Source organism: Zonotrichia albicollis, chromosome 24 (assembly GCF_047830755.1).
Source record: "Zonotrichia albicollis isolate bZonAlb1 chromosome 24, bZonAlb1.hap1, whole genome shotgun sequence".
NCBI classification, from domain to species: domain Eukaryota; kingdom Metazoa; phylum Chordata; class Aves; order Passeriformes; family Passerellidae; genus Zonotrichia; species Zonotrichia albicollis.
This window is the reverse complement of record NC_133842.1, coordinates 437491-461284: the sequence shown is the minus strand read 5'-3', so window position 1 is coordinate 461284 and position 23794 is coordinate 437491. Positions and strand designations below refer to the sequence as shown.

General features: G+C 42.2%; 1 protein-coding gene across 6 annotated transcripts in view; it reads left to right on the top strand.

Moving 5' to 3' along the window:
* Positions 1 to 1208: 1208 nt before the first annotated feature.
* LOC141731683 (uncharacterized) overlaps positions 1209 to 23794 on the top strand; it is a 28674-nt gene continuing 6088 nt past the window's right edge. For 3 of the 6 annotated variants that reach the window (XR_012583657.1, XR_012583656.1, XM_074558120.1), the window contains exons 1-4: positions 1210 to 1372; positions 7322 to 7576; positions 12985 to 13080; positions 15852 to 15998. Coding sequence is in view for 4 of the 6 variants with exons in the window: in XM_074558120.1 (XP_074414221.1) it covers positions 7329 to 7576; positions 12985 to 13080; positions 15852 to 15998 (491 nt within the window). In the remaining 2 variants the exon portion in view is untranslated. Of the gene's footprint in view, positions 1373 to 7321; positions 7577 to 11600; positions 11656 to 12984; positions 13081 to 15851; positions 15999 to 23794 lie in introns of those variants that run through there. The other 3 variants (XM_074558122.1, XM_074558121.1, XM_074558123.1) reach the window with 3 other exon arrangements.

Genomic DNA, 23794 nt, shown 5'->3' with positions numbered 1-23794 from the left:
TTTATATTATTTTTATTTTTATTATTTTTATTATTTTTTAATGATTTTTTATTGTTTTTTATGCCATTTTTTATTATTTGTATTTATTTTAAAATTATTTTTATTATTTTATAAAATATTTTTTACTATTTTTATTATTTTTTATTACTTTTATTACTTTTAAAATTATTTTTTATTATTTTTAAAAATATTTTTTATTAATTTTTATTATTTTTTATTATTTTTATTACTTTTTTATCATTGTTTATTATTTTTATTAATTTTTTATTATTATTTACTTTTTAAAATTATTTTTACTATTTTGTATTCTTTTTATTATAATTTTTAAACTATTTTTCATTAATTCTTGATTATTTTTTACCCTTTTTTGAGCCTTTTTCACCCCCCCCCAAAAAATCACATTTTTCAACCTCAAACCCCCCCAGATTTGTTTCTTTTTTTTTTTTTTAAGATAAACCTAAATTTTCCTTTTTTTTTGGAGACAAAACAACCCCAAATTCGCTTCTTAGGGGGGGGAAAATTCTCTCAGATTTGGCCACAAAAGGGGGGAAAAAAATCCAAAATAAATCCAGAATTTGGGGTTTTTTTCGCCTTTTTTGCAGGATTATGGCTTTTTAATAAAATTAAGATCAGATCCTTGACTCCGCGTGTTTAATGGAAAAAACTGAATTCTGCGGGTTATAGGGAGAAATCCTCGAATTGTGCCAGTTTATAATCCTTAATTCTGTTTATTTGTACAAAAAATTCCTTTTGCCTTCCCTCATCTGCGGAGTAATCCTCCCCCAAATTTCGCCTCTTTACAAGAAAACCAGAATATCCCCGCCCCCACAGGGAACCCACCCAATTCCCGCCCCTTTGGTGTGGAAACGCCCCGAATTCCACGTTTTTATCGTGAAAAAAAACCCCGAAATTCGCATTTTTTTGCGTTAAAACCTTCGGTTATTCCTCGCCCCCCCCTAGCGGCTCGGATGACTCCGCTGAGGGCGGCGGGTTGTAGCTGTCACAAGATGGCGGCCGCGCGCTGTGCACGCCGGGAGTTGTAGTCCAACCCTCATTACTAATTTATTAACGGAGCCGCTAAATGACTTCAACTCCAGCGCGCACCGCGCCGCAGCATAGGCAGAAGATGGCGGCGCCCCGCGGTGCACGCCGGGAGCTGCAGTCCTCACCCGCTGCCGTTAACGGAAGGGGCGGAGCTAACGGACTACCAACCCCGTCACCCCCCGCGCCCCGCGCATGCGCTCGCAGCGGAAGTGGAGGCGGGGGCGCGCGTGGCGTCGCCTTAGCGTCGGCTCCGCTCGGCGGCGAGGCCGCGTAGGGATCGCGAGGGTTCTGTCGCGATAGAGCGGAGCTGTCGGCGATAGAGGAACAGGTGAGGATCGGGAGGAACACGGGGGAGAGTCCGGGGGGGTATCGGGGGGCGGCGGAACGAGGGGGGGGGGAGGGGCGAGGCCCGCGCGGCCTTGGCGGGATCGTGAGGGGGGAAGGGCGGGGTGGCGTGAGGGGGAGGGGGTGAAACGGGGTTGGGGTGAAAAATGAGTTAAAATAAACTCGGTTTTAGTAAAAAATGAAAGTTTGGGAAGGGGGACTGGGGGTAAAATTGGGGTTTGGGGGCAAAACGGAGGCGTGAGGGGAAAAAACGGGAGTTTGGGGTGGAAGAGGAAATTCGGGGGGAAAAAAGGAAATGTGAGGTTAAAAGGGGAAATTTAAGGTTAAAAGGGGAAGGTTGGGGTGTAAAAAAAGAGTTTTGAGGGGGAAAATGAAAGTTTAGGGGGAGGAAAAGGTGTGAGGGGGAAAAAGAAAGTTCCGGGTGAAAAAGGGAAGGTTTCGGTTAAAAAGAAGTTTTGGGGGAAATTCTGATTTTTTTGAGGGGGAATTGGGGGTAGAAAGTTGAGATCGGCCGAGTTGTGAGGGGAAAAATGGGGTTTGAGGGAAAAAAAATGGGATTTTGGGTGAAAATAAGAAAATTTTGGGGCACGGGAGGAGAAAATGAAAGTTTGGAGTTGAAAAGAGATTATTGAAGGTCGTGAGGGGACAAAATGGGATTTGGGGTTAAAAATGGGGATTTGGGGGTTTGTGAGGGGGAAGTTGGGAGTTCGGGGAGTTTTGAGGGGAAAATGGGAATTTCTGAGGGGAAAATTGGGATTTTTGAGGGAAAAATGGGAATTTCTGAGGGGAAAATTGGGAATTTTTGAAGGAAAAAAAGGAATTTTGGGGGGAAAATTGGGATTTTTAGGGGTTTTGTGAGGGGAAAAGCGGAATTTGGGTTAAAATCAGGATTTTGGGCCTTTGTGAGGGGAAAATTGGGAGTTCGGGGAGTTTTGAGGGGAAAATGGGAATTTCTGAGGGAAAATTAGGATTTTTGAGGGAAAATTGGGATTTTTGAGGGAAAATTGGAATTTTGGAGCGGAAAATTGAGATTTTTAGGGGTTTTGTGAGGGGAAAAGCGGAATTTGTGTTAAAATCAGGATTTTGGGGTTTGTGAGGGGAAAGTTGGGAGTTCGGGGAGTTTTGAGGGGAAAATGGGAATTTCTGAGGGGAAAATTGGAATTTCTGAGGGGAAAATGGGAATTTCTGAGGAGAAAAAGGAATTTCTGAGGGAAAATTGGGAATTTCTGAGGGGAAAATTGGGATTTTTGAGGGGAATTTTGGAATTTCTGAGGGGAAAATGGGGATTTCTGAGGGAAAAGAATTTTTGAGGGGAAAATTGGCACAGGGATCTCAGGGATTTGGGGCTGTAGGAACGAGGGGATTTCAGGGATTTTGGGGTTATAGGAATAAGGGGATCTCAAGGATTTGGGGTTATAGGACCAAGGGGATTTCAGGGATTTTGGGCTGTAGGAATGAGGGAATTTCAGGGATTTTTGGCACAGGAATCTCAGGAAGTTTTGGCTATAGGAACAGGGGATTTGGGGTTATAGGAACAAGGGAATTTCAGGGATTTGGGACCCTGGGATTTCAGGGATTTGGGGCTGTAGGAATGAGGGGATTTCAGGGATTTTTGGCACAGGAATTTCAGGGATTTGGGTCTATAGGAACACGGGGATTTCAGGGATTTGGGGCACAGGGGTGTCAGGGATTTGGGATTATAGGAATGAGGAGATTTCAGGGATTTTGGGCTATGGGGACAAGGGGATTTCAGGGATTTTGGGCTATGGGGACAAGGGGATTTCAGGGATTTTTGGCACACGGATCTCAGGGATTTGGGGCTATAGGAACACGGGGATTTCAGGGATTTTTGGCACAGGGATCTCAGGAAGTTTTGGCTATAGGAACAGGGGATTTGGGGTTATAGGAACAAGAGGATTTCAGGGATTTGGGGTTATAGGAACAAGGGAATTTCAGGGATTTTTGGCACAGGGATCTCAGGGATTTTGTGCTATAGGAACACGGGGATTTCAGGGATTTGGGACTGTAGGACCAAGGGAATTTCAGGGATTTTTGGCACAGGGATCTCAGGGATTTGGGGCTATGGGAACAAGGGGATTTCAGGGATTTGGGGCACAGGGGTGTCAGGGATTTGGGATTATAGGAATGAGGAGATTTCAGGGATTTGGGGCTATAGGGACGAGAGGATTTCAGGAATTTTGGGCTATAAGAACAGGGAAATTTGGGGGTATAGGAGTGAGGGGATTTCAGGGATTTTGAGCTATGGGAACAATGGAATTTCAGGGATTTGGGGCTGGGGGCTCTGGGGGATTTGGGGGATTTGGGGGGCCCTGACCGCCCCGTTCCCAGCGCTGGGATGTACAATGGGATCGGGGGATTTCGGTCTATGGGATCTCAGGGACTTGTGGCTATAGGAACAAAGGGATTTCAGGGATTTGGGGCTGGGGTTTCTGGGGGATTTGGGGGATTTGGGGGGCCCTGACCGCCCCGTTCCCAGCGCTGGGATGTACAATGGGATCGGGGGATCTGGGGCTGTGGGATCTCAGGGATTTTTGGCACAGGGATTTCAGGGATTTGGGGCTGTAGGAACAAGGGGATTTCATGGATTTGGGTCTATGGGATCTCAGGGATTTGGGGCTATAGGGACAGGGGGATTTTAGGGATTTGGGTCTGTGGGATTTCAGGGATTTTTGGCACAGGGATCTCAGGGATTTGGGGCTATAGACACAGGGGGATTTCAGGAATTTTGGGCTGTAGGAATGAGGGAATTTCAGGGATTTGGGACCCTGGGATCTCAGGGATTTGGGGCTATAGGGACAAGGGGATTTCAGGGATTTGGGGCTGGGGTCTCTGGGGGATTTGGGGGGCCCTGACCGCCCCGTTCCCAGCGCTGGGATGTACAATAGGATCGGGGGGATTTGGGGCTATAGGAACAAAGGGATCTCAGGGATTTTTGGCACAGGGATTTCAGGGATTTTGGGCTACAGAAACACGGGGATTTGGGGCTATGGGGTCAGGGGGTTTGGGGCTATAGGAACAAGGGGATTTCAGGGATTTGGGGCTGGGGTCTCTGGGGTTTCTGGGGGATTTGGGGGGCCCTGACCGCCCCGTTCCCAGCGCTGGGATGTACAATGGGATCGGGGGATTTGGGGCTGTGGGATTGCAGGGACTTTTGGCACAGGGATCTCAGGAAGTTTTGGCTGTAGGAACACGGGGATTTGGGGCTATAGGAACAAGGGGATTTCAGGGATTTGGGGCTATGGGGTCAGGGGGATTTGGGGCACAGGGTCAGGGGTTTCTGGGGGATTTGGGGGGCCCTGACCGCCCCGTTCCCAGCGCTGGGATGTACAATGGGATCGGGGGATTTGGGGCTATAGGAACACGGGGATTGCAGGGATTTGGGTCTATAGGAACAAGGGGATTTCAGGGATTTTTGGCACAGGGATTTCAGGGATTTTGGGTTATAGGACCAAGGGCATTTCAGAGATTTGGGGCTGTAGGAATGAGGGAATTTCAGGGATTTTTGGCACAGGAATCTCAGGAAGTTTTGGCTATAGGAACAGGGGATTTGGGGTTATAGGAACAAGGGGATTTCAGGGATTTGGGACCCTGGGATTTCAGGGATTTTGGGCTGTAGGAATGAGGGAATTTCAGGGATTTTTGGCACAAGGATTTCAGGGATTTTGGGCTATAGGAACAAGGGGATTTCAGGTATTTTGGGCCTATAGGAACATGGGGATTTGGGGGTATAGGAGTGAGGGGATTTCAGGGATTTTGAGCTATGGGAACAAGGGGATTTCAGGGATTTCTGGCACAAGGATTTCAGGGATTTTGGGCTATAGGAACAAGGGAATTTCAGGGATTTGGGGCTACAGAAACAAAGGAATTTCAGGGATTTTTGGCACAGGGATCTCAGAGATTTGGAGCTGTAGGAACAAGTGCATTTCAGGGATTTGGGTCTACAGAAACAAGGGAATTTCAGGGATTTGGGTCAATGGGATTTCAGGGATTTTGGGCTATAGGGACAAGGGGATTTCAGGGATTTTGGGCTGTAGGACCAAGGGGATTTCACGGATTTGGGACCCTGGGATCTTGGGGATTTGGGGCTATAGGAACACGGGGATTTGGGGCTATGGGGCTGGGGTCTCTGGGGGATTTGGGGGGCCCTGACCGCCCCGTTCCCAGCGCTGGGATGTACAATGGGATCGGGGGGATTTGGGGCTGTAGGAACACGGGGATTTCAGGGATTTGGGGCTGTAGGAACACGGGGATTTCAGGGATTTGGGTCTATGGGATTTCAGGGATTTTGGGCTATAGGGACACGGGGATCTCAGAGACTTGGGGCTGTAGGAATGAGGGGATTTGAGGGATTTGGGGCTGTGGCATCAGGGGGATTTGGGATTATAGGAACAAGGGAATCTCAGGGATTTGGGGCTATGGGATTTCAGGGATTTTGGGCTGTAGGAATGAGGGAATTTCAGGGATTTGGGTCTATGGGATTTCAGGGATTTTGGGTTATAGGTACAGGGGGATTTCAGGAATTTTGGGCTGTAGGACCAAGGGGATTTCACGGATTTGGGACCCTGGGATCTCGGGGATTTGGGGCTATGGGGTCAGGGGGATTTCAGGGATTTGGGGCTGGGGTCTCTGGGGGATTTGGGGGGCCCTGACCGCCCCGTTCCCAGCGCTGGGATGTACAATGGGATCGGGTTATAGAAACACAGGGATCTCAGGGATTTGGGGCTATAGGAACAAAGGGATTTCAGGGATTTGGTGCTGGGGTCTCTGGGGGATTTGGGGGGCCCTGACCGCCCCGTTCCCAGCGCTGGGATGTACAATGGGATCGGGGGATTTGGGGCTGTAGGAATGGGGGAATCTCAGGGATTTGGGGCTATGGGATCTCAGGGATTTTTGGCACAGGGATTTCAGGGATTTGGGGCTGGGGTCTCTGGGGTTTCTGGGGGATTTGGGGGGCCCTGACCGCCCCGTTCCCAGCGCTGGGATGTACAATGGGATCGGGGGGATTTGGGGCTATGGGAACACGGGGATTTCAGGGATTTTGGCACAGGGATTTGGGGCTATAGGAACACAGGGATCTCAGGGATTTTGGGCTATAGGAACACGGGGATTTGGGGCATAGGGATTTCAGGGATTTGGGGCTGGGGTCTCTGGGGGATTTGGGGGGCCCTGACCGCCCCGTTCCCAGCGCTGGCTGGGATGTACAATGGGATCGGGCTGTAGGAATGGGGGGATTTAAGGGATTTTGGGCTATAGGAACAAAGGGATTTCAGGGATTTTTGGCTGGGGATTTGGGTGTATGGGGTCAGGGGATTTGGATCTATGGGGTCAGGGGTCTCTGGGGGATTTGGGGGGCCCTGACCGCCCCGTTCCCAGCGCTGGGATGTACAATGGGATCGGGGGGATTTGGGGCTGTGGGATTGCAGGGATTTTGGGCTGTAGGGACAAGGGAATTTCAGGGATTTTTGGCACAGGGATCTCAGGGATTTGTGTCTATGGGATCTCAGGGATTTTGGGCTGTAGGAATGAGGGAATTTCAGGGATTTTTGGCACAGGGATTTCAGGGAGTTTTGGCTATAGGAACACGGGGATTTGGGCTATAGGAACAAGGGGATCTCAGGGATTTGGGTCTATGGGATTTCAGGGATTTGGGGCTATGGGAACAAGGGGATCTCAGGGATTTGGGGCTGGGGTCTCTGGGGTCTCTGGGGGATTTGGGGGGCCCTGACCGCCCCGTTCCCAGCGCTGGGATGTACAATGGGATCGGGTTATAGAAACACAGGGATCTCAAGGATTTGGGTCTGTGGGATTTCAGGGATTTTTGGCACAGGGATCTCAGGGATCTCAGGGATTTGGGGCTGGGGGCTCTGGGGTCTCTGGGGGATTTGGGGGGCCCTGACCGCCCCGTTCCCAGCGCTGGGATGTACAATGGGATCGGGCTGCCGACGCCGCGGGGCAGCGGCACCAACGGCTACGTCCAGCGCAACCTCTCGGCCCTGCGGCCCAAGAAAGGGGGGGCGGGCGGGGACCCCCCCCCCGGCGAGGAGGAGCTGAAACGCCTCGAGGCCGCCCTGGCCAAGAAACCCAACGCCGACATCCTCGACCACCAGCGCAAGAGGAGGGTGGAGCTGAAATGCCTGGAGCTGGCCGAGCTCATGGAGGAGCAGGGGTGAGGCCCAAAAATCGGGAAAAATCGCTGTAAAAATGGGTTAAAACAACCCCAAAATATCCTGGAAAAAAGAGTCTGAAATACCAAAAATTCGGCCCAAAAATAGCCCCAAAAAACCCAGAAATAGCCTCAAAAATAGCCCCAAACACCCCAACATACCCTGGAAAAAAGAGTCCGTAATACCAAAAAGTCGGCCCAAAAATATCCTGGAAAAGGAGCCCAAAACCCCCCAAAATAGCCCCAAAAATAACCCCAAAAATTCCCTTAACAATCCTGGAAAAAAGAGCTCAAAAAAGCTCCAGAACTAACTCATAATGTTCTGGAAAAAAAGAGCCCAAAATACTCAAAATTAGCCCCAAAAATAACTTAAAACGCCACCAAAATGCTTGGGGAAAATGAGCCCAAAATCCCCCAAAATAGTCCCAAAATTCCCCAAAATATTCTGGAAAAAAGAGCCCAAAAATGGCCCCAAAATGGGATTTAATGTCCCTGAAACATAATGGAAGAGAGAGCCCTAAATACTCAAAAATAGCCGCAAAAACAGCCCCAAAATACCTTGGAAGAAGGAGCCCAAAAACCCAAAATTAGCCCCAAAAATAGCCCAAAATACCCTGGAAAAAAGAGTCTGAAATGCTAAAAAATTGGTCCAAAAATAGCCCCAAACATCCCCAAAATACTCTGGAAAAACCAACATAAAATACCCCAAGATGGCCCCAAAAATAGCCCAAACACCCCAAAAATACCCAGGAAAAACCAACTTAAATACCCCAAGATGGCCCCAAAAACAGCCCCAAACACCCCCAAAATACTCTGGAAAAACCAACTTAAAATACCCCAAGATGGCCCCAAAAATGCCCCAAAATCCCCTGGAAGAAGGAGCCCAAAATACCCAGAAATAGCCCCAAAAATAGCCCCAAACATCCCCAAAATACCCTGGAAAAAACCATCCTAAAATATTCAAAAATGTCCTGAAATTATCAGTGAAATGCCTGGAGCTGGCTGAGCTCATGGAGGAGCAGGGGTGAGTCCTGAAAATGGGGGAAATCGGCACAAAAATGGGTTAAAACAACCCCAAAATGGCCTGGAAAAAACAACATAAAATACCAAAAAATTGGCCCAAAAATAGCCCCAAACACCCCTAAAATACTCTGGAAAAACCAACCTAAAATACCCCAAGATGGCCCCAAAAATAGCTCCAAACACCCCAAAAATACCCTGGAAAAAAGAGTCCAAAATACTAAAAATTGGCCCCAAAAATAACCACAAATGCCCCAAAAATACCCTGGAAAAACCAACTTAAAATACCCCAAGATGTCCCCAAAAACAGCCCCAAAAAACCCAGAAAGATCCTCAAAAATAGACCAAAAAAACCTGGGAAAAACAGCCCAAAAACCAACCCAAAAAACCCAAAATTAGCCCCAAAAATACCCTGGAAAAAAACACCTTAAAATATTCAAAAATATCCTGAAATTATCAGTGAAATGCCTGGAGCTGGCCGAGCTCATGGAGGAGCAGGGGTGAGTCCTGAAATTGGGAAAAATCGCTGTAAAAATGGGAAAAATCGCTGCAAAAAATGGGAAAAATCAGCCCAAAAATGGGTTAAAACAACCCCAAAATAATCTGGAAGAACCAGCATAAAATACCCAAGATGGCCCCAAAAACAGCCCCGAAATATCCTGGAAAAAAGAGTCTAAAATACCAAAAATTCAGCCCAAAAATAGCCCAAAACACCCTGGAAAAACCAATTTAAAATACCCCAAGATGGCCCCAAAAACAGCCCCAAACACCCCAAAAATACCCTGGAAAAAAGAGTCTGAAATATCAAAAATTCGGCCCAAAAATAGCCCCAAACACCCCCAAAATACCCTGGAAAAACCAACATAAAATACCTCAAAATGACCCCAAAAACAGCCCCAAAAAAACCCAAAATTAGCCCCAAAAATAGCCCCAAATACCCTGGAAATACCAACATAAAATATCCAAAAATATCCTAAAATAATGAGTGAAATGCCTGGAGCTGGCCGAGCTCATGGAGGAGCAGGGGTGAGTCCTAAAAATGGGGGAAATCGGCACAAAAATTGGGAAAAATCAGCCCAAAAATGGGAAAAATCAGCCCAAAAATGGGTTAAAACAACCCCAAAATACCCTGGAGAAACCAACTTAAAATAGCCAAGATGGCCCCAAAAATGCCCAAAAATACACTGGAAAAAAGAGTCCGAAATATCCAGAAATAGCCTCAAAAATAGACAAAAAAACCTGGGAAAAACAGCCCAAAAACCAACCCAAAAACCCCCAAAATTAGCCCCAAATACACCAAAAATACCCTGGAAAAACCAACTTAAAATACCCCAAGATGGCCCCAAAAACAGCCCCAAAAAACCCCAAAATTAGCCCCAAACACCCCTAAAATACTCTGGAAAAAAACACCCAGAAATATCCTGAAATTCTCAGTGAAATGCCTGGAGCTGGCCGAGCTCATGGAGGAGCAGGGGTGAGGCCCAAAAATTGGGAAAAATCGCTGAAAAAAATGGGAAAAATCAGCCCAAAAATGGGTTAAAACAACCCCAAAATGGCCTGGAAAAACCAACATAAAATGCCAAAAAATTGGTCCAAAAATAACCCCAAACACCCCAAAAATACCCTGGAAAAACCAACATAAAATACCCCAAGATGGCCCCAAAAATAGCCCCAAACACCCCAAAAATACCCTGGAAAAACCAACTTAAAATACCCCAAGATGGCCCCAAAAAACCAAAAATTATCCCCAAAAATAACCCCAAATACCCTGGAAAAACCAACATGAAATACCCCAAGATGGCCCCAAAAACCAAAAATTAGCCCCAAAAATAGCCCCAAATACCCCAAAAATACCCTGGAAAAAACCACCCTAAAATATTCAAAAATGTCCTGAAATTCTCAGTGAAATGCCTGGAGCTGGCCGAGCTCATGGAGGAGCAGGGGTGAGTCCTAAAAATGGGGGAAATCGGCACAAAAAATTGGGAAAAATCAGCCCAAAAATGGGTTAAAACAACCCCAAAATAATCTGGAAAAACCAGCATAAAATGCCAAAAAATTGGCCCAAAAATAGCCCCAAACACCACAAAAATAGCCTGGAAAAAAGAGTCCGAAATACCAAAAATTTGGCCCAAAAATAGCCCCAAACACCCTGGAAAAACCAACATAAAATACCCCAAGATGGCCCCAAAAATAGCCCCAAACACTCCAAAAATACCCAGGAAAAACCAACCTAAAATACCCCAAGATGGCCCCAAAAAACCAAAAATTAGCCCCACAAAAAACCCCAAATACCCTGGAAAAACCAGCATAAAATACCCCAAGATGGCCCAAAAAAACCCAAAATTAGCCCCAAAAATGGCCTGAAACAACCCCAAAAATACCCTGGAAAAACCAACTTAAAATAGCCCAAGATGGCCCCAAAAACAGCTCCGAAATACCCTGGAAAAAAGAGTCTAAAATACCAAAAATTCGGCCCAAAAATAGCCCCAAACACCCCAAAAATACCCTGGAAAAACCAACTTAAAATACCCCAAGATGGCCCCAAAAACAGCCCCAAAAAACCCCAAAATTAACCCCAAAAATAACCCCAAACACCCAAAAATACCCTGGAAAAAAACATCCTAAAATATCCAAAAATATCCTAAAATTCTCAGTGAAATGCCTGGAGCTGGCCGAGCTCATGGAGGAGCAGGGGTGAGTCAGAAAAATGGGGGAAATCGGCACAAAAAATGGAAAAATCGCTGCAAAAATGGGAAAAATCAGCCCAAAAATGGGTTAAAGCAGCCCCAAAATACCCTGGAAAAAAGAGTCCAAAATATCAAAAATTTGGCCCAAAAATAGCCCAAAACACCCTGGAAAAACCAGCATAAAATACCCCAAGATGGCCCCAAAAACAGCCCCAAAAAACCCAAAATTAGCCCCCAAAACAGCCCCAAAAAACCCCAAAAGTAGCCCCAAAAATAACCCCAAATACCCTGGAAATACCAACATAAAATATCCAAAAATATCCTAAAATAATGAGTGAAATGCCTGGAGCTGGCCAAGCTCATGGAGGAGCAGGGGTGAGTCCTGAAAATGGGAAAAATCAGCCCAAAAATGGGTTAAAACAACCCCAAAAGGGCCTGGAAAAAGTGACCAAATTTTCACAAATTTCCCAATTTTTTTCCCAATTTTTTCCCGATTTTCTCCCCAAATTTCCCAATTTTTTTCCCATTTTTCCCCACCAAATTTTCCCAAATTTCCCAATTTTTTTCCCAATTTTTCCCCGATTTTCCCCCCAAATTTCCCATTTTTCCCCGCCAAATTTTCCCAAATTCCCAATTTTTTCCCTTTTCCCCCCATTTTTTCCTATATTTTCCAGTTTTTTCCCATTTCCCTGCATTTTTCCCATTTCCCCCATTTTCTCCCCAAATTTTCCATATTTCCCCCCCAAATTTTCCCAAATTTCCCATTTTTTTCCCAGTTTTTTCCCAAATTTCCCATTTTTTTCCCAGTTTTTTCCCAAATTTCCCAATTTTTCCCGTTTTTCCCCCAAATTTCCCCATTTTTTCCCAATTTTTTTCCCCCAAATTTCCCCATTTTTTCCCCTATTTTTTCCCAATTTTTTTCCCAATTTTTCCCATTTTCCCCCCAAAATTTCCCATTTTTTTTCCATTTTTTCCCCAAATTTCCCAATTTTTTTCCCAATTTTCCCCATTTTTTCCCTTTTTTTCCCCAATTTCCCCATTTTTTCCCAATTTGTTTCCCAATTTTTTCCCCATTTTTTCCCCATTTTTTTCCCTTTTTTTCCCATTTTTTTTCTCATTTTTTTCCCCAAACTTCCCAATGTTTTTCCCATTTTTTCCCCCAAATTTCCCCATTTTTTCCCAATTTGTTTCCCAATTTTTTCCCAATTTTTTTCCCAATTTTTCCCAATTTTTCCCATTTTTCCTCCCATTTTCTCCCCATTTTTTCCCATTTTTCCCCCAAAATTTCCCATTTTTTTTCCATTTTTTCTCCCATTTTTTCCCTTTTTTTTTCCCATTTTCTCCCAATTTTTTCCCAATTTTTCCCCCTAAATTTCCCATTTTTTTCCCCAATTTTTCCCATTTTCCCCCAAATTTCCCATTTTTTTTCCCATTTTTCCTCCCATTTTCTCCCCATTTTTCCCTATTTTTTTTCCCCAAATTTTCCAATTTTTTTCCATTTTTTCTCCCAATTTTTTCCCAGTTTTTCCCATTTTTTCCCCTTTTTTTTCCCAATTTTCCCCAAAATTTCCCATTTTTTTCCCATTTTTTCCCCAATTTTTTCCCCATTTTCCCAAATTTCCCATTTTTTCCCAAATTTCCCATTTTTTTCCCATTTTTTTCCCAATTTTTCCCAAATTTCCCCATTTTTTCCCCATTTTTCAGCTACTCTGCCGAGGAGATCGAGGCCAAGGTGGCCACGTTCCGCACGATGCTGCTGGAGAAGGACGAGGGGCCCGGGGACCCCGAGCAGAAACCCACGTGAGACCCCTAATTACCTTCGTTAATTAACTAATTAACTGTTAATTAGCTCCGGGGTAATTGGGAGCGGGTTTGGGGCCAAAAAACCCGGAATTTTTTGGGTGAAAAACGGAATTTTTTGGGCAATTTCAAAGGAAATTTGGGGTTTTTGGGATCATTAATCCCATGTGAAGTCATTAATTAGATTAATTAGATTAATTAGGAGCTTGGTAATTAGTTCTGGGTAATTGGGAGGGGGTTTGGAGCCAAAAAAACGGAATTTTTTGGGTGAAAAACGGAATTTTTTGGGCGATTTCAGAGGAAATTTGGGGTTTTTGGACCCACGTGAGCCCTTAATTACCTTCATTAATTAACTAATTAACTGTTAATTAGCTCCGGGGTAATTGGGAGTGGGTTTGGGGCCAAAAAAACCGGAATTTTTTGGTGGAAAAATGGAATTTTTTGGGCAATTTGAGGGGAAATCTGGGGCATTAATCCCATGTGAAGTCATTAATTAGATTAATTAGCAGCTTGTTAATTAGTTGTGGGTAATTGGGAAGGGATTTGTGGGAAAAAAGGGAATTTTTAGGGTGAAAAATGGAATTTTTTGGGCGATTTGAGAGGAAATTTGGGGTTTTTTGGGATCATTAATCCCTTGTGAAGTCATTAATTAGCTTAATTAGATTAATTAGCAGCTTGGTAATTAGTTCTGGGTAATTGGGAGCGGGTTTGGGGCCAAAAAAAACCGGAATTTTTAGGGCGAAAAATGGAATTTTTTGGGTGATTTGAGGGAAAATCTGGGGCATTAATCCCATGTGAAGTCATTAATTAGATTAATTAGCAGCTTGTTAATTAGTTGTGGGTAATTGGGAAGGGGTTTATGGGGAAAAAAGGGAATTTTTAGGGTGAAAAATGGAATTTTTGGGGCGATTTGAGAGGAAATTTGGGGTTTTTGGGATCATTAATCCCATGTGAAGTCCTTAATTAGCTTAATTAGATTAATTAGGAGCTTGTTAATTAGTTCTGGGTAATTGGGAGGGGGTTTGGGGCCAAAAAAACCCGAATTTTTTGGGTGAAAAATGGAATTTTTTGGGCAATTTGGGAGGAAATTTGGGGTTTTTGGGATCATTAATCCCATGTGAAGTCATTAATTAGCTTAATTAGATTTATTAGCAGCTTGTTAATTAGTTCTGGGTAATTGGGAAGGGATTTATGGGGAAAAAAAGGGAATTTTTTGGGGGAAAAATGGAATTTTTTGGGCAATTTGAGGGGAAATTTGGGGTTTTTGGGATCATTAATCCCATGTGAAGTCATTAATTAGCTTAATGAGCAGCTTGTTAATTAGTTGTGGGTAATTGGGAAGGGATTTATGGGGAAAAAAGGGAATTTTTGGGGAAAAACGGAATTTTTTGGGCGATTTCAGAGGAAATTTGGGTTTTTTTGGATCATTAATCCCATGTGAAGTCATTAATTAGATTAATTAGCAGCTTGTTAATTAGTTGTGGGTAATTGGGAAGGGATTTATGGGGAAAAAAAGGGAATTTTGGAGCAAAAAATTGGATTTTTGGGGTGATTTGGGTGAGAAAATCCAAATTTTTTGAGGGGAAAAAAAGGGATTTTTTGGGGGGGTTTTAATCAGAAAAAATTCATTTTTTTAATGGGAAAAAAAAGAGATTTTTAAGGTGATTTTGGTGGGAAAATGCAAAATTTTTAGGGGAAAAAATGAGATTTTTTAGGGCATTTTAAACTGAAAAATTCCATTTTTTTGAGGGGAAAAAGGGAATTTTTTGGGGGCATATTAAGGTGAAAAATTCCATTTTTTTAAGGGAAAAAGGGAATTTTTTGGGGTAGCTATAGGCGAAAAAAAAAAGGGATATTGGGAGTGAAAAATGGAATTTTTGAGTGAAAAAAACCGGGATTTAGAAGGGAAAAAATGGATTTTTTTGGGGGTGTATTACGCTGAAAAATTCAATTTTTTTGAGGGGAAAAAGGGAATTTTTTGGGGGTGTATTAGGGTGAAAAATTCCGTTTTTTTGAGGGGAAAAAGGGATTTTTTTGGGGTAGCTATAGGTGAAAAAAAAAGGAATATTGGAAGTGAAAAATGGGATTTTTGAGTGAGAAAATCGGGATTTAGAAGGGAAAAAAATGGAATTTTTTGGGGCGTATTATGCTGAAAAATCCCATTTTTTTGAGGGGAAAAATGGATTTTTTTGGGGGTGTATTAGGGTGAAAAATTCAATTTTTTTGAGGGGAAAAATGGATTTTTTTGGGAGCACATTACGCTGAAAAATTCCATTTCTTTGAGGGGAAAAAGGGAATTTTTTGGGAGCACATTACACTGAAAAATTCCATTTTTTTGAGGGGAAAAAGGGAATTTTTTGGGGTAGCTATAGGTGAGAAAAAAAGAAATATTGGGAGTGAAAAATGGAATTTTTGAGTGAGAAAAACCGGGATTTAGGAGGGAAAATTGGATTTTTTTGGAGTGTATTACACTGAAAAGTTCCGTTTTTTTGAGGGGAAAAAGGGATTTTTTTGGGGGTGTATTAAGCTGAAAAATTGCATTTTTTTGAGGGGAAAAATGGATTTTTTTGGGAGCACATTACACTGAAAAATTCCATTTTTTTTAGAGGAAAAAGGGAATTTTTGGGAGCACATTACACTGAAAAATTCCATTTTTTGGAGCGAAAAATCGGATTTTTGCCGCGATTTTTTTGGGAATTTCGAGGTTTTTTGGCTCCTTGGTATTCTTAACTTTTTATTGAGGTATTTAATTAATTAATTCTGCTAATTAGGGCCACGGAGACGCACCAGCAGGCCGAGGCTAACGAGCGCAAGAACGAGCGGCTCCGCGCCGCCTTCGGCATCAGCGACTCCTACGTGGACGGGAGCGCCTTCGACGCCGCCCGCAGGGCCAAGGAGGAGCCCCCCGAGCCGCCCAGGTAGCACCAAAAACACCCAAATTCACCCCAAAAATTTACCCTGAAATCCAAAAAAAAAATCACAAAAAAATCCTGAAAATTTACCCCAAAATCCCACAAAAAATCCCCAAAAAAATCGCAAAAAATGACCCCAAAAATCCCAAAAAACGACCCCAAAATCGTCCCCCCGAGGCACCCAGGTGACCCCAAAAACACCAAAATTCACCCCAAAAAATCCCCAAAATTGAGGTCAAAATATCACAGAAATCCCACAAAAAATCCCGAAAATTTACCCCAAAATACCACAAAAATCTCACAAAAATCCCACCAAAAAACCCCAAAAATTTGCTCCAAAAATCCCAGAAATTTACCCCAAAATCCCACAAAAAAATCCTGAAAATTTACATCAAAATCCCACAGAAATCCTACAGAAATCTCACAAAAATCTCACAAAAAATCGCAAAAATTTGCCCTAAAAAATCCCAAAAATTTACCCCAAAATCCCACAGAAATCTCACAGAAACCTCATAAAAAAATACCAAAAATTTACCCCAAAATCCCACAAAAAATCCCATAAAAATCCCACAGAAATCCCACAAAAAACCGCAAAAATTTGCCCTAAAAAATTCCAGAAATTTACCCAAAAACGACCCCAAAAGCTCCAAGGAGGAGCCCCCTGAGGCGCCCAGGTAACCCCAAAAACGCCCAAATTCACCCCAAAAAATCCCAAAAATTTAACCCAAAATCCAAAAAAAATCACAAAAATCCCACAAAAAAATCCTGAAAATTTACCCCAAAATCTCAGAAAAATCGCACAAAAAATTCCCAAAAAATCACAGAATTTTACCTCAAAATCCACAAAGAAATCCCAAAAATTTACCCCAAAATCCCACAGAAATCCCACAAAAAATCCCAAAAATTTACCCCAGAAATACCCCAAAATTGACCCCAAAAATACCCCAAAAGTTTCCCAAAAATTTACCCCAAAATCGTCCCCCCGAGGCACCCAGGTAACCCCAAAAATGCCTGAATTCACTCCAAAAATTTATCCCAAAATCCCACAGAAATCTCACAGAAATCTCACAAAAAATCCCGAAAATTTACCCCAAAAATCCCAAAAAATGACCCCAAAATCGTCCCCCGAGGCGCCCAGGTGACCCCAAAAACCCCAAAATTCACCCCAAAAAATCCCAAAATTGAGGTCAAAATCCCACAGAAATCTCAGAAAAAATCCCCAAAAAATCCCGAAAATTTAGCTGAAAATCTCACAGAAATCCCACAAAAAATCCCCAAAAAATCACAAAATTTTACCTCAAAATCCCACAAAAATCCCACAAAGAAATCCCAAAAATTCACCCCAAAATCTCACAGAAATCCCACAAAAAATGTCCTTAAAAATTGCAAAATTTACCCAAAAATCCCACAAAAAAATCCCACAAAAATCTCACAAAAAACCGCAAAAAGTCCCACAGAAAATCCCAAAAGTTTACCCAAAAAAATCCCCTAAAAATGACCCCAAAAGCTCCAAGGAGGAGCCCCCCGAGGCGCCCAGGTAGCACCAAAAATAGCAAAATTTACCCCAAAAATTTATCCCAAAATCCCACAGAAAACTCACAAAAATCCCACAAAAAACCTCGAAAATTTACCCCAAAAATCGCAAAAAACGACCCCAAAAATGCCCCAGAATCGATCCCAAAATCGTCCCCTTGAGGTGCCCAGGTAACCCCAAAACCCCGAAATTCACCCCAAAAATTTACCCCAAAATGCCACAAAAATCTCAGAAAAATCCCACAAAAAATCCCCCAAAAAATCGCAAAAATTTACCCCAAAATCCCACAAAAATCCCACAAAAAAATCCTGAAAATTTACCCCAAAATCCCACAGAAGACTCAGAAAAATCTCACAAAAAATCCCTAAAATTCACCCCAAAAAATCCCAGAAATTTACCCCAAAATCTCACAAAAAACCGCAAAAAATCCCACAGAAAATCCCAAAAGTTTACCCAAAAAAATCCCCTAAAAATGACCCCAAAAGCTCCAAGGAGGAGCCCCCCGAGCCGCCCAGGTAACCCCAAAAACCCCAAAATTCACCCCAAAAAATCCCAAAAATTTAGCTCAAAATATCACAGAAATCCCACAAAAAAATCCCCGAAAATTTACCCCAAAAATCTCAAAAAATGACCCCAAAAATGACCCAGAATCGACCCCAAAATCGTCTCTCCGAGCCGCCCAGGTAGCACCAAAAATACCAAAAGTCACCCCAAAAAATCCCAGAAATTTACCCCAAAATGCCACAAAAATCTCAGAAAAATCCCACAAAAAATCCCCAAAAAAATCCCGAAAATTTAGCTGAAAATCTCACAAAAATCCCACAAAAAATCCCGAAAATTTACCCCAAAATCCCAAAAAAATATCACAAAAATCCCACAAAAAATCCCCCAAAAAAATCGCAAAAATTTACCTAAAAACGACCCAAAAATCATCCCCCCGGAGCCCCCCGAGGCGCCCAGGTAGCACCAAAAATATCAAAATTTACCTCAAAAATTTACCCCAAAATTGAGGTCAAAATCCCACAGAAATCCCACAAAAAATCCCCAAAGAAATCGTAAAGATTTACCCAAAAAAATCCCAAAAATGACCCCAGAATCGACCCCAAAATCGTCCCCCCGAGGCGCCCAGGTAACCCCAAAAATACCCAAATTTACCCCAAAAATTTAACCCAAAATTCCACAGAAAACTCAGAAAAATCTCACAAAAAAATCCCGAAAATTTGCCCCAAAAATCTCAAAAAATGACCCCAAAATCGTCCCCCCGAGCCGCCCAGGTAGCACCAAAAACGCCCAAATTCACCCCCAAAAATTCCAGAAATTTAACCCAAAATCCCACAAAAATCTCAGAAAAATCCCACAAAAAATCCCATAAAAATCCCCAAAAAATGACCCCAAAAATCCCAAAAAATGACCCCAAAATCGTCCCCCCGAGCCGCCCAGGTAGCACCAAAAATGCCAAAAATTTACCCCAAAATCCCACAGAAATATCAGAAAAATCTCACAAAAAATCCCCAAAAAATCACAAAAATTTACCCCAAAATCCCACAAAAATCTCACAAAAATCCCACAAAAAATCCTGAAAATTTACCCCAAAATCCCACAAAAATCTCACAAAAAATCCCAAAAATTTACCCAAAAAATCCCCTAAAAACGACCCCAAAAGCTCCAAGGAGGAGCCCCCCGAGGCGCCCAGGTGACCCCAAAAACCCCCAAATTCACCCCAAAAATTTACCCCAAAATGCCACAAAAATCTCAGAAAAATCCCACAAAAAAATCCCGTAAATTTATCCCAAAATCCCACAAAAAGCTCAGAAAAATGCCACAAAAAATCCCCAAAAAATCGCAAAAATTTACCCAAAAAAATCTCATAAATTTACCTAAAAATGACCCCAAAATCGTCTCCCCGAGCTGCCCAGGTAGCACCAAAAATGCCAAAATTCACCCCAAAAAATCCCAAAAATTTAGTTCAAAATCTCACAGAAATCTCACAAAAATCCCACAAAAAAATTCCAAAAATTTGCCCCAAAAATCTCAAAAAATGACCCAGAATCGATCCCAAAATCGTCCCCCCGGAGCCCCCCGAGGCGCCCAGGTAGCACCAAAAATAGCAAAATTTACCCCAAAAATTTACCCCAAAATCCCACAAAAAACTCAGAAAAATCTCACAAAAAACCACAAAAAATCCCCCAAAAAATCGCAAAAATTTACCCAAAAATCTCACAAAAAATCGCAAAATTGTACCCCAAAATCCCACAAAAAGCTCAGAAAAATCCCACAAAAAAATCCCCCAAAAATTCGCAAAAATTTACCCCAAAATCTCACAAAAAATCTCACAAGAACCCCGAAAATTTACCCCAAAATCTCACAAAAATCCCACAAAAAATATCCAAAAAAATCGCAAAAATTTACCCCAAAATCCCATAAAAATCTCACAAAAATCCCAAAAATTTACCCAAAAATCCCACAAAAATCCCCCAAAAAATCGCAAAAATTTACCCCAAAATCCCACAGAAATCTCACAAAAATCCCACAAAAAATTCCCGAAAATTTACCCCAAAATCTCACAAAAATCCCACCAAAAATATCCAAAAAAATTGCAGAAATTTACCCCAAAATCCCACAAAAATCTCACAAAAATCCCACAAAAAAATCCCGAAAATTTACCCCAAAATCCCACAAAAATCTCACAAAAAAAATCCCAAAAATTTAACCCAAAATCCCACAAAAATCTCACAAAAAAACACAAAAAAATCCTCCAAAAAATCCCAGAAATTCACCCCATAATCCCACAGAAATCCCACAAAAAAACCGCAAAAAATTATCCAAAAAAATCCCAAAAATTTACCCAAAAAAATCCCCTAAAAATGACCCCAAAAGCTCCAAGGAGGAGCCCCCCGAGGCGCCCAGGTAGCACCAAAAATAGCAAAATTTACCCCAAAAATTTACCCCAAAATCCCAAAAAAATATCACAAAAATCCCCAAAAAATTCCAGAAAAAATCCCAAAAATTTGCCCAAAAAAGACCCCAAAAGGTCCAAGGAGGAGCCCCCCGAGGCGCCCAGGTAGCACCAAAATCACCCAAATTCACCCCAAAAAATCCCCAAAATTTAGCTCAAAATCTCAGAAAAATCCCACAAAAAATCCCCAAAAAAATTCCAAAAAAATCCCACCAAAAATCCCAAAAAAATGACCCCAAAAATCCCCATTAATCCCCCAAAAAACCCCAAAAATTTGCTCCAAAAATCCCAAAAATTTAACTCAAAATCCCACAAAAATCTCACCACAAAATCCCTCAAAAATCCCAAAATTTACACCAAAAATCCCTTAGAATCGACCCCCCGGAGCCCCCCGAGGCACCCAGGTAACCCCAAATATACCAAAATTCACCCCTAAAATTTACCCCAAAATGCCACAAAAATCTCACAAAAATCCCACAAAAAATCCTGAAAATTTACCCCAAAATCCCACAAAAATCTCACAAAAAATCCCAAAAATTTACCCAATAAAATCCCCTAAAAATGACTCCAAAAGCTCCAAGGAGGAGCCCCCCGAGGCGCCCAGGTAGCACCAAAAACACCCAAATTCACCCCAAAAATTTACCCCAAAATCCCAAAAAATATCACAAAAATCCCACAAAAAAATCCCGAAAATTTGCCCCAAAAATCTCAAAAAATGACCCCAAAAATGCCCCAGAATTGACACCAAAATTGTCCCCCCAGAGCCCCCCGAGGCGCCCAGGTAACCCCAAAAATGCCAAAATTCACCCCAAAAAATCCCCAAAATTTAGCTCAAAATCTCACAAAAATCTCAGAAAAATCCCACAAAAAATCGCAAAAAAATCCCGAAAATTTAGCTGAAAATCTCACAAAAATCCACAAAAAATCTCCAAAAAAATCGCAAGAATTTACCCCAAGATCCTACAAAAATCTCATAAAAATCCCATAAAAAATCCCCAAAAAATCCCAAAAATTTACCCCAAAAATCCCACAGAAATCTCACAAAAAATCTCACAAAAAACTGCTAAAATTTACCCAAAAACGACCCCAAAAGCTCCAAGGAGGAGCCCCCCGAGGCGCCCAGGTTAGCACCAAAAATACCAAAATTTACCCCAAAATATCCCAAAAATTGAGGTCAAAATCCCACAAAAATCTCAGAAAAATCCCGCAAAAAATCCCAAAAAATGACCCCAAAAATGCCCCAGAATCGACCCCAAAATTGTCCCCCCGAGCCGTCCAGGTAGCACCGAATATGCCAAAATTCAACCCAAAAAAATCCCAAAAATTTACCCCAAAATGCCATAAAAAACTCAGAAAAATCCCACAAAAAAAATCCCGAAAATTTACCCCAAAATCCCACAAAAATCTCACAAAAAATCCCACAAAAAAACGGAAAGATTTGCCCTAAAAAATCCCAAAAATTTAACCCAAAATCCCACAAAAATCCCACAAAAAAATCCTGAAAATTTACCCCAAAGTGCCACAAAAAACTCAGAAAAATCTCACAAAAAATCCTTAAAATTCACCCCAAAAAATCCAAAAATTTAACCCAAAATCCCACAAAAATCTCACAAAAAACCGCAAAAAATCCAAAGAAAATCCCAAAAATTTACCCAATAAAATCCCCTAAAAATGACCCCAAAAGCTCCAAGGAGGAGCCCCCCGAGCCGCCCAGGTAGCACCAAAAACACCAAAATTCACCCCAAAAAATCCCAAAAATTTAGCTCAAAATCTCACAGAAATCCCACAAAAATCTCACAAAAAATCCCGCAAAAAATCGTAAAAATTTACCCAAAAAAATCGCAAAAATGACCCCAGAATTGACCGCAAAATCGTCCCCCCGAGCCGCCCAGGTGACCCCAAAAACACCAAAATTCACCCCAAAAATTTACCCCAAAGTGCCACAGAAAACTCAGAAAAATCCACAAAAATCCAAAAAATTTATCCAAAAATGCCCCGGAATCGACCCCAAAATCGTCCCCCGGAGCCCCCCGAGGCGCCCAGGTGACCCCAAAAACACCAAAATTCACCCCAAAAAATCCCCAAAATTTAGCTCAAAATCCCACAGAAATCTCAGAAAAATCTCAGAAAAATCTCACAAAAAATTCCACAAAAAAATCGCAAAAATTTGCCCAAAAACGACCCCAAAATCATCCCCCCGAACCACTGAAAACGCTGAAATTCACTCCAAAAAATCCCAGAAATTTAACCCAAAATCCCACAAAAAAACTCAGAAAATTCCCACAAAAAATCCAAAAATTTACCCCAAAATCTCACAGAAATCCCACCAAAAAATCCCAAAAATTTACCCCAAAATCCCCACAAAAATCTCAGAAAAATCCACAGAAAAATCGCAAAAATTTACCCCAAAATTCCACAAAAATCCTATAAAAAATCACCAAAAAAATCCCGAAAATTTACCCCAAAATGCCACAAAAATCTCAGAAAAATCCCACAAAAAATCCCCAAAAATCCCAAAAAATTTATCCAAAAATGTCCCCAGAATCGATCCCAAAATCATCCCCCCGAGGCGCCCAGGTAGCACCAAAAATGCCAAAAATTTACCCCAAAATCCCACAGAAATCTCAGAAAAATCTCACAAAAAATCCCAAAAATTTATCCAAAAAATCCCAAAAATTTGCCAAAAAACAACCCCAAAAGCTCCAAGGAGGAGCCCCCCGAGGCGCCCAGGTAGCACCAAAAATATCAAAATTTACCCCAAAAATTTACCCTAAAGTGCCACAAAAAAACTCAGAAAAATCTCACAAAAATTCTGAAAATTTGCCCCAAAAATCCCAAAAAATGACCCCAAAATCGTCCCCCCGAGCCACCCAGGTAGCACCAAAAACGCCCCAAAATTCACCCCAAAAAATCCCCAAAATTTAGCTCAAAATCCCACAAAAATCTCACAAAAATCCCACAAAAAAATCCCAAAAATTTACCCCAAAATCCCACAAAAATCTCACAAAAATCCCCCAAAAAATCGCAAAAATTTACCCCAAAATCCCACAAAAAACTCACAAAAATCCCACAAAAAATCTCTAAAATTCACCCCAAAAAATCCCAAAAATTTACCCCAAAAATCCCACAAAAATCTCACAAAAAAATCCCACAAAAAATCGCAAAAATTTACCCAAAAAAATCCTAAAAACGACCCCAAAAATTCCAAGGAGGAGCCCCCCGAGCCGCCCAGGTAACCCCAAAAACCCCAAAATTCACCCCAAAAATTTAACCCAAAATCCCACAAAAATCTCAGAAAAATCCCACAAAAAA